Source organism: Mustela nigripes, chromosome 5 (genome assembly GCF_022355385.1).
Source record: "Mustela nigripes isolate SB6536 chromosome 5, MUSNIG.SB6536, whole genome shotgun sequence".
NCBI classification, from domain to species: domain Eukaryota; kingdom Metazoa; phylum Chordata; class Mammalia; order Carnivora; family Mustelidae; genus Mustela; species Mustela nigripes.
The window spans coordinates 136,242,666-136,253,954 of record NC_081561.1 but is presented as its reverse complement, the minus strand read 5'-3'; the positions used below and the strand labels follow the sequence as shown (position 1 = coordinate 136,253,954).

Genomic DNA, 11,289 nt, shown 5'->3' with positions numbered 1-11,289 from the left:
CATCCTAAAAGATGGAAAAGTAATGCTATACACCATGATGGACTCATTATCACAATTCTGCACCAAGCGGATCCACCCAGCACCTGGCAGAACTCACACCCTCTCAGCCCTGCCCCACCACACTTGCCGCCAATTTAACGGCACGCTTAGAGGTAAATCCAGCATTCAATCTCCCTCAGGCTGCAGAAAAGCAAGAGGGAGAGCCGCCAAAGACCGGGATTCGGAGTCTGGGGAGCTTAAACCCCGTGGTTTCCCTGGAGTGTAAGCTGAGCGCATGGGATGCACGGTCACCACTTAGTGCACACTCTGCAGAAGTTCAACATGACTAGTAACACGGTGCCAGTCGTCCTCGAAGACCTAAGAAATAATTCCACCCATTCCCCTGCCATCACTAAAAAATCCTTCCCTGGCCTTGAGGCCTCCAGCCCTCGGATGTGGGAACTGGAACTCTTACGTCAGGACGTTTTATAAACTTATTTTGGAGCAGGACTACGGTCTCGTGCGCCTGGACCCTGGAGTAAACAAAAACCGAGGAAAGCGTAGATACAAATTTAATAAACTTAACGTCCGTACAAAGCGGTGGTGCCTGGAGAACTGTCGTTGAAAATACGAATAAATACGCTTACAAGACGGAAGTGACTGACTGTCCCACCATCGCCCCCGCGGAAAGGCCCTTGGGAGACGTGGCCCCACATCTCCAGCCAAACCAGCCGCTAGAGCAGCCGTGCGCATCCACCCTCCGCCGCCCGCTCCTCTGCCGGAGAGAAACGCGGGGGTCCCCAGCGCGCAAGCGCCACCCCGCCAACTCCGCAGCCACGGCCCGCCACAGACGCCTGCGCAGACGCACCGGGCAGAGGGTGGGGCGAAACCGAGGGGGAGAGAGGAGCGCGCCTAAATCCTAGAGAGGCGGGCTAAGTAGGGCTGGGGGGTGGGCTTGTCTTCCGGAAAGTCTGGATTCCCGGACGACCGGAGTCGCCGCTCACCGAACACCCGCTTGTGTGCTGATGGAAGAAAGTCGGCTACCCTTTGTACCCACTGGAGATCTTCGGACAGAAGCCGGAGCTGCCTTCAGGATGAAATTAGGACTTGCAGGAAACCTCTTCCCGAGACGGAAGGAAGCTTGGCGGGTTCACGCATGCGTGGTAGGCTATCTCCACGTGCGGCCTGGCCGCGGTCTCCGCGCGCTCGGAGGCCTCTCCCCTAGGCCCGCCCCCTGCCGCAGCATCTTTCCGGACGCGCGGAGCCGGGAAGAAGGAGGGAGGTTGGGCTTCACAGCTGGGCCCCGCCTCGGCAGCCTCCAATTGGGCGTGGGTGAGGACACCCCCTCCCACCGCCTTCCTATTGGAGCGCGCGTGCGAGCAACGCACCCCATTGGGCCGTGTGGATTTGGGCACCAAATTCAAAGATTTTAAAAGTACCAGCTGGCGCCTTTTAGGAGATACAGCTCTGTGACGCGGACGGCCTGGTGTTCTGCGGTGGTAGCTGTTTCCTCACCTGAGGCCGACCCCACTTCCACTGGCATGAGCCAGCGCCCCTGCCGCTGCTCCCCACGGCCCCCTTCCAGCTCCTGCCGCTGCAGCGCCCTGACAGCCGCCGGGCGCCCTCGCTCCTCAGACGGTGAGTGAGGAGAGGGTGCGGGGGGCACGCGGCCCAGAAAGGGAGTGCGGGGTTGGGGGGCGGCCGCAACCGACCCCGACCCCCTTCCGAGTCCTGTGTGCGCCCCACGGCGGGCCGGGCGGAGCCGAGCGGGCGTCGGTGGCGGTTCCTGAGGCGGGGGAGGGGGGGAAAGGCTGGGGCTCGGGGAGGGGAGGCCCTCAGTGCCGAGGCGGGTGGCGGGCCCGGGTCTCTCCTTTCCAGGCCGAACCTGGACGTCAGCTCCGAAGAAGGTGAAGGGCTCGGCCTTTCGGGGCGCCCTTGTCCCCTGGCAGGATCTACCTATCCTTGTCCCCACCCCGCTTGAAGAGGCGCCAAATGCCCCCACCCCTCCCCCACCCTGGGGCCTGGGCTCTGACAGGGCTCGCGAGCCCCCGGCCCCTGGGGTCTGGCCAGGTGCTTAAGCCCTACTCCCTGCGCCCTTTTGCCGTGTTTACCCCGCACCCTGGGGTCTGCGGGCAATTTCCCCGGGTTTTCGCCGCCTCACTCCTGCTGGCGGGCGCGGGAGATCCTGCTCGCTTATCTCCCGCCTCCTCCACCCGGCCCGCGCCCTGAGGGGCCACCTCTCCGACCCCTCAGGATTTCCATGGTCTTCCCCTACCCACTCCCGCCAAATGGAGGGACCCCCTCGTCGGGCCAGGCTGTGCAGGGCTGTCCAAACAAAAAACATCTCCCCCCCACCCTTTCCAATTTTCCCTTTGCCCAGTAACTCGTTTCCAAGGCCTGGGGTCAAAAGGTGGGGGGGGTGCGGGAAGCATTTTTTTTAATACGAAACGGAGAGTTTATCCTTCTGTAGCTGACTTTCTCAGAATGGAAGGATTGTGTTTTGTTTTTGCTGGTTTTTCCTGCTCTCCTGAAGCACTACATAGCCCTCTATTCCCAAACCCAGTTAGAGTGGAAGGCACTCAAACCGGTTATTTTTATCCTCTTTGTTGCTATCTGAAAAGGGATCCAAATGCGTTTATTTTTCCTCAGAAAGTACCACATTTTTAAAAAATTAACAATTCGACTTTGTGATATTTTGCAGTCACTGAAAGATGCTCCTTTCATTAGAAAAGGAGTCTTAAGAGACTGGAGGAAAAATAGTTTTAACAGGTTAAATCTATTTCTAGAAGATCCTCAATCCTAAGTCTCCCTAAGAAGTTCTAAAGCTTGATGGTTTTAAGAAATGGTATTTTGATTACTTAATCCAGTTGTCTGGTATTACCACCTCACTCCTCTGAGTGTTTGCTATCTCTAAGAATTTCATTGCCTGTTTACAAATTTGAGAAAATGAGATTAAAAGTTTATCGCATCCAGGTAATTTTTGAAGGCAAGCTTTCCTAAAATTTCTTGTAGAGATGGCTGATTTGCAGCAGATGGCTGCAAGCTTTAGAGGTCTCAAACTCTTAAAGGAATAGCCATGCCTAATGTTGGGCACATGGTGATTATGGGTACTGCAGATTGTAGAACTTAATCATTTAACATTCAGATAGTTGTAAAAAATTTTTAAGCATTGTAGTTCATTTAGCTATGGTATTTTAATATGGAGTATTTGTTCTGACTTGGAAAGTTAAATGCAAGTCAAACTTTTGTACAGTTAACTGTAATACCACCTTTTCATGATTGGACAGTGTGTTGGTAAATGGGGTTTAAAAAATGCAGGTTGTTGAATCTTCACCCAATAACATGAGGTAGATACTAGTATCCATTTTAGAAAAAATGAAAGGAACTAATTGAATATTTTATGTCACAAAGCTAGTTAGAAGGCTAAGCAAATATTTTTACTTGAAGTTGGATCTGATTTTTAGAAAAAGTATATAATCTGCAATATAGTGTGAAAGGTATTTTGCTACTTTTAAAACATTTTTGATTTGCAATAAGAGCATTATGAAATATTTGGTTTTAAAATGTGATAAAAATGCCATGTGATGGGACTGTGCCATACATTTAGTCCAGTTTTAGGTTCTTAAACCCCATTTTATAGAACGGAAAATAGGCTTTAAAAGTTAACTGCCTCAGTTTTCCCTGATACAGCAAATAACACTTTATACCTTAGATAGTCAAGATTTTAAACCCAGGGTATTTTTTTACTTCACTTTCTCTCATTCAGCATCCAAAAAAGCATCAGCAAGTTCTGTTGACTCCTAAAGAGACCTCAGATCCACCCAATTATTTTCATTTCCACTGCAGTCATCCGAGTATCAGTTAATCAGCTCTCTGGACACCTATGATATATACTACTAACCAGCCTTCTTTTTTCCACTTGTACCTTCCTACAGTCCATTCTCTACAGTTGCCAATGATCTTTAAAAATGTCAACTGGATATCTCAACTCAACCCCTCAAGGTTCTTTATTACACAATGAATAAATCCAACATACCCTAGAATTCTACCTCTCCAACTTTAAAGTCTATTACATAATTTCACATTTTAAAACTAAACCTACAACCAGGATCCAGATTTTGGAACCAATAAAAGGAACCAGAGTTCTTGGAAAAATAAGTGATTCTAGGCCTGGAACAGGAAAAATAGAAGATGAGCCTACAGCATCTTGTCATGCCAGAAAGTAAGAAATGCTCCAAAAATGAAATAATAGAAGTATTTCAAGTGGACATGAACTTACAGTAGTGAAAGCTGAAACAATTTGAGCAGAGACATTAATAAGGCAATATTGGATTATAACCCACAATCTGTGAACCTATGCTTGCATACTTTTTTTTATATACTTTTATCTCACTTTCCAAGTGAGATAATGGAATGAACACTGAATTTATAGTAAAAGAGGGTAATCTGTCCCTCAACTACAATGTCAAAATGTGGGCAAGCTACTTTCTGAACTTCAGTGTCCTCCTTTGTAAAACATAAGGTAATAATACCTCTTCATCCTACATCAGAAGATTGTGAGGAGCAAGTGTTTGAAAGCAAATGGGAATTGTAAACTTTAAAAAAAAAAAAATAAGGTGTTTGAATCATTAAGTCTAAATTTTAAAGAGCTGTTCATATTCAAAGAGTTGTGTTGAATGAAAGGGTTCTACAACAAACAGAGTTTCCCAGTAACTGGGTTCTAAAGATGAGAAGAGGAGGGATGCCTAGGTGGCTCAGTCAGTTAAGCGCCTGCCTTCAGCTCAGGTCATATCTTCCTCAGTTATTTAAAACTGAACACTAATACAATCTTTCTTCCCAGCCACTCTCACATTCTTATATCTAGTCTTCTACTGATTATAGTATTGTTCTTACCTATCAGATCTTCTGATTAATATCTGAACTATTAATTCATCTGGCTCTTTGGTTAATTAGTCATGAGAAATCTTAGTTCAGTAATTGAAAATTGCAGAGTTTCTATTTCTAGCACATACTAGATGAGATAAAGGGAGGTGTCCCTTTGGTTGAGTTTACTATCTGGCAGAGTAGACAAACACCTTAATTAAATCAGACTCACTCATACCACTGATCGGAATAAAACTTAGAGATGAGAGTTGTGGGAGTTCAGGTAGATTTTAACTGATGGGTGTTTAAATTTACTTAACTCCTAGTTTTTTGTAAGGCTTAAAATAATAGCTAATGTCTAAATCTTATACAAATTTGTATTTAAGAATTTCTTGACTTCAGATGGCACTTGTTGCATCACATTTCCTTATTTGTTCCATAAGTACAGATAGGTGCTAAATAATCCCTTTTTCCAATATTTTTTACTCAATCAGCTGGAGACTCTAAAAGTCAAATGTTACGATTATACACTAAAAGCCATCTTTTGAAGTCCCCTTTTAAGAATAAGATGTATGTACTTACTAAGAGTTAATTCTATTTCCTCATTGTCACATCTCAGTAAATAAACTTGGATAATTTCATAGCTACATAGGCAAGACATAGTGCTAAAAGAATGCAAAGTAATTATACCTCTGTGTATCCCAATTTTAGAAGTAGAAATGTATGAAAATTTTGTCATTAAACGGTTTTTTGTTGGTTTTTTTGTAGGTTGTAAAGAAGAAAGTTCTACTCTTTCTGTCAAAATGAAATGTGATTTTAACTATGACCATATTCATCCTGGACTTGATATGCTAAAGCCTGATGACACTGGAAGACTAGGTTCTTATACTCCTGCATTTTTGGAAGGTTCTTATAAAGACTGCATTGAAGACTATGTAAGGTTATCAGATATTGGGTCACCAATTGTGAGCCCCAAGGTTGTAGAACTTGAAACTGAAAATGAAAACAAGCTCTTTCACAACAAGGAAAATCAACATGTGCAACAAATACTTAATAGTTCAAATGAAATAGAAGAACTAGAGACCAGTAGACCTTACGAAGACAGTGGCTATTCTTCATTTTCCCAGCAAAGTGGCTTCAATGAACATGAAGAGGGTAGCCTTCCCTTGGAAGATTTCAGTGACAGTCCACAGTCCTGCCTACAGATGCAAAGCCCTGACCAATATCCCAGCAAAAACTTGCTGCCGGCTCTTCATTTTGCAAAAATGGTTTGTTCAACATTAAAAAAGAATGCCAAGCGAAATCCTAAAATAGATTGGGAGAAACTGAAGGAATTTATATCCAGTGAAAATTTTAAACTACAGAATATAATTGGCAGGAAAATGGGCCTGGAATGTGTAGATATTCTCAGTGAACTCTTTCGAAGGGGACTCAGACATCTTTTAGCAAATATTTTAACACAGCTCAATGATATGGACTTAATCAAGTAAGTATGATTACTTTGAGTGTTAGTATAATCCATCGAACATCTTTGTTGGAAGACTTGAGTGTTGGTATAAACCATCGAACATCTTTTATGGAAGACATAATAGGGTAGCCTTTTGCATTGTTTAATTGAGGTAATGACTGCCTAATGGCTGATATTTGACCATTTAACTGCCACTAAGATGAAAGAAAGATAATTTTTAAAGTAAACACTTAATCCATTTATTTCACATTTCATATTTATACGCTTAGGAAACTGTTTTTGTTAAACTGGGATTTTTGTTCCTTTTAATTTTGAATATTTCTAATATGTAAGCTATATCGTATATTCTTAACTATAAAACAACATCCTAGTTATGGTATGTAAGTCCTGTAGGTTTTATGACTTCTGTCATACTCGAAAGTAAAAAATAGTTGATGGCCATTTTTAATGTAGGCTTTCCTTGGTTTAACAGTGAAAATATGGAAACTCTCAAGTGGATCTGATTATGACTGTTTCTTAGAAACTTTTATATTACCGTTCCTCATTCCACTAAAGATCAGTTAGGATGAGGTAACAATTAATTATATGAACTATTGGAGTAGACCCTGCCCAATCAGATTGTTTTTGGCTTTTTGAAAAAAATTAATAGTTACTCTTTGCAGGTGTTACTTTATGCTGGTCTTTGAAACATAGCTAAAACAAAACAAAAGGGAGTATGGATTTTTATTGTTGGCTAGCTTCTTGAGGGATAATTGACATGTAGGTTGTACTTTTTTTAACAAAGTGGATTTTTGAAATTGATATCTACTGATAGCAGTGTGTCCTATAGTACTTTGAAATTTGTCTACAACTTTTATTAATATCAAAGCTAACATGGTGTCCTATATAGAATGGGAGCTACTTATTTGTTGTTTGCAGATGTGACAAAAATGGAAGTACAAAGCAATGGTTCTTAAGCCTGAATGTATTTGGCTTGATAAGGAGCTTTTAAAAACTACCCTAGTCCCCCTTTTTTAAAAAAAATTTTTAATTTTTTATAACCATACAATATTTTTTATCCCCAGGGGTACAGATCTGTGAATCGCCAGGTTTACACGCTTCAAAGCAGTCACCATAGCACATACTCTCCCCAATGTCCATAACCGACCCCCCTCCCCCCAGCAACCCTCAGTTTGTTTTTTGAGATTAAGAGTCACTTACGGTTTGTCTCCCTAGTCCTCTTTTTAAGCCAATTAAACCCAAATGTCTAGGCCTGGGGCATCCTTACATCTTGAGTACCTCAGGCAATTCTAATGTACAAACAGGTTTGAGTAGCTCTGCTAATAGAAATTTCTTTTTCTTCGCACTGTTAATGTTTCTGTAGTATATTTATTCCTCTTAGCTCTTTGTGATGCTTTAATTGTTTCCTTTATAATCTTTTACTTTTCCAGTGTGTCTAAAGTGAGTACAACTTGGAAGAAGATTCTAGAAGATGATAAAGGGGCATTTCAGTTGTATAATAAAGCAATACAAAGAGTTACTGTAAGTCTTTGGCAATTGATGTTTTCATTTTGAAGTATAACAGCTAGTGCTCTTTACAAATAGGGGGAAATAGGACAGATAACAGATAATCTGGAAATCCTTTACATCCACAAAGCATTTCTGCTTTTCACTAGAACTCTTCAAACAAAATTCAAAGATAAAGGGAAAGGAATCCCACCTAGTCATTTATTTCTTGAGTTCTTCCTAGAAATGGCATGTCTAAAAGGAAAAATTGGTCAGTTCTCCAATAATAAGAGTTGACCATGTTGCTAAGCTTCATTGCCATTTGTATTTTTTCAGTTAAATTTTCAACATATTGAAGATTTTCAGTGCAGAAGGGAATTCAGTTGCCTTCCAAAATGAACTTGGTAAATTTGGAGATGTTTCTGAGAGTATCAATACATGTTTGAAATTTCAGTCCTAGCAGTTGGCAGACTTGGGTCTAAATTTTGGTGCTACTAATTTGCTATATAAGTTTAGTCAAGTATTGCTTAAATTATTCTCCAAGTTCAGTTTCTTTATTGATAAGGTGGTATTAATGGAAAGTTTTCTAATCTAAAAGGTTATTTTGAATCCATTCATGACACTGATGTGAGACTTAATTAAACATGATGTGCCATTTATTGGTGGTGAAAAGAATGACTTTGTTTTGGCATTAGTGCCTTATAAATGATGTATTAAACGCTATATAGGCTGAGTATTTAAAGTGCTTTCTCAAAATTTCTGGTTTGCAGTTTCTGTCAGTATTGTCTATGTATAGTGTGGCTATATTTAAAGCATGTGCAGGTAAATTGGATGTATGGAAAAATCTTTTGCAGTCTCATTTGCTCTTTTTTACATGTACAAACAATAAAAATGCCTGATTGTTGAAAATAAAGGAGAATATTCTTAAGTCCTATTAAAACTTTTCTTCTAATTAGGAAAAGAACATTAAGTTTTCACCACATGCTTCAACAAGAGAATATACTATGTTCAGAACTGCATTAGCTCGTATTCAAAAATCCGAAGCTCGGACTTACCCCCAAAAAGGTGCTCAAACCAAGTTATCCAATCCAGGTGATAAGAAAGGTTCTACTTACAGTCGACACAGTGAATTCTCTGAGGTAATTTTTTGTTTGTCAATAAATTAGAAACTTATGGGGTACTTAATTGTTAAAAGGATTTAGAGTAAGAAAAGAGAACTTTAAATTTAATTATAGCATAATTAGAACTAGTAGCAAATTATTGATGGAGATTTTATCTTCTATCCCCTTCATTTTACTCTCAGAAATGTTGACCACCAAGAAAACATTTCAAGTAATTGAATTCCTAATTCAAGTAATCAAATTAGGAAAGTGCACAAAGATGTCTTCCTATGTAGAAAATAGATACCATTTGACATTGTTTATGTTAGTTCAGTGATGTTGAGATCTAATTTGGAAATACAAGGAAAACCTTGATTTTAAAATATCTTAGCAAACTGTTCAGTATACATTTTAAAATTGTTGCCTTTGATATCTGAGGAATAGAACTCAGTGAATAAAGGCCAACTTTCAGAAATTGAAGCCCTCCTATTGCACCTTCAAATCACTGGGCAATGTGTATTATAATTTCTACTCTGCACATGGATAATTTGGCAAGCTTAATTTAAGAAACCATAATCTTGCCTAAGTGCATATTTGAAATAAAATGTTGACTGCTAACTACCTTCATGTTGGTCAGTAAGTATGAATTATCCATAGTGAAGTTTAAGTTTCTGTCTTAAGTGTTAATGATGGAATTTCTAATATAACAATTAACTTTATTCAGAAAACATTGAATATCTGCTATCAGGTAATTCATGGATAAGAAAACATGGCACCCTTCATAGTCTTGTAATCTAGAATGGACAATGGCTACATAAAAATAAATGCCATATAATGTGATAAGTGCTTTTTTCAAAAAAAAGAACTAGAGGTGAAAGAGCAACCAACTCCCAAGTGACACGAGGAAGACTTCACAGTAAAGATGGCATTTAAGTTAGGGCATTTATGTGTAAGCATTCATGAAATAAAAGAATGTATTCAAAAGTAGCATTAGGAAATAGCCACTAGATCACTTGACAAGTGATAATTATCTCACTCATTGAAGAGTGAGTTCCTTAAGGGCAGGAGTTTTATGTGTGGTATGGATCCTTTATTCATATATTGGGGAAGGTTCAGTGGTACCTTTCTTATTTATTTCTACCTAAATTACATTCAGTCCTCACTAAAATTTGTTTATGGATTTTCTTTCTAGGTTGCCAAGACTTTAAAAGAGAATGAAAGCCTTAAAGCCTGTATTCGCTGTAATTCACCAGCAAAATATGATTGTTATTTACAGCGGGCGATCTGTAATCGAGAAGGTTGTGGGTTTGATTATTGTACAAGGTGTTTATGTAATTATCATACCACCAAAGACTGTTTGAATGGCAAACCCCTAAAAGCCAATTATAAAATAGGTCCTCTGCCTGGTACTAAAAAAAGCAAGAATAATTTACGCAGATTGTGATACCTTGTTATATCAATTGTACTTAATCATGAAGGTTAGTTAGAAAATGTTAGGTTTTAATTTAAAAAACGTAAATGTATTTTGATTTCCAATTTTGTGTTGAAAGCAATGTAGTACATGGGATTTTTCACCCTGGTGAGTAAAGAGAATATACAGCCTCTTAAAATATTTTACAATTTAATGTGGAAAAAGTTTAAAATTTAGTATAAATCAGAAAATTTTAATATTTAAAAACAAAAGGAAAACTAGTTAGTTATCTGGTATTTGTGATTCAGGGATAAAATAAAACTGATTCAATTTTTACACTAAAGGAAAGCCATGTAATTTTACCTAGAAAATCTTAAATATATATCTTGTTTACCATCTATTAGCATTTGAGACATTTTATTTTCCTTACCAAATTAATACCTATCAAAATAACTTAAGTCTATTAATTCAAGTGTTTTGTCATCTTTCTTTAACCTCTTTTTCAGTGTGTGTATTTCCCAAAAAGTACTTTGTGAAATCTTGCTTTTTCCTGTTTATAAAGTCTGTATGTTTTAATATTTATGTACATATGTAAATATTTCTGTATTGTTTTTTATGTCAAAGAAGAAAATAAAGATTTTTTGTGTATATATATATATACACGTGTAAATGTAAATTTTGTACCTGTTATGAATAAAATTGTTACAAGCTTACTAAGTCATGTGAACTTTTTACTTTGATAAACATATTAATCTTAGAAACGGATTAGGAAACTGAGAAACTGTGTTTGTATGTATGAAGGCATTGAGTTGGTTCCATTTGTGTCTGCTCATCTGGGAAGCTTGTGACATTCCCAGGTTCCATTCTGATCCCAATATTCTCCCCACTCCCAGTATTTTAGTTGTGAAGTTGGGTCTTGAAATAAGCATCCCAAGATGATTCAAGGCAAGACCAAGGAACATGATGAGAAATCATAATGTATT

General features: G+C 39.4%; 1 protein-coding gene across 2 annotated transcripts; it reads left to right on the top strand.

Annotated features, from left to right (window-relative positions):
* The first annotated feature begins 991 nt into the window (after positions 1-991).
* On the top strand, positions 992-11,019 carry FBXO5 (F-box protein 5). 2 transcript variants are annotated; one of them, XM_059401290.1, is made up of 5 exons: positions 992-1,617; positions 5,611-6,328; positions 7,741-7,831; positions 8,752-8,934; positions 10,088-11,019. In XM_059401290.1, the coding sequence occupies exons 1-5, from the start codon at positions 1,521-1,523 to the stop codon at positions 10,337-10,339; spliced, it is 1,341 nt and encodes a 446-aa protein (XP_059257273.1). In that variant the 5' UTR covers positions 992-1,520; the 3' UTR covers positions 10,340-11,019. The 2 variants fall into 2 exon arrangements, with proteins under 2 accessions (XP_059257273.1, XP_059257274.1); XM_059401291.1 differs by lacking the exon at positions 992-1,617 and adding an exon at positions 4,160-4,201.
* The last annotated feature ends 270 nt before the right edge of the window (positions 11,020-11,289 follow it).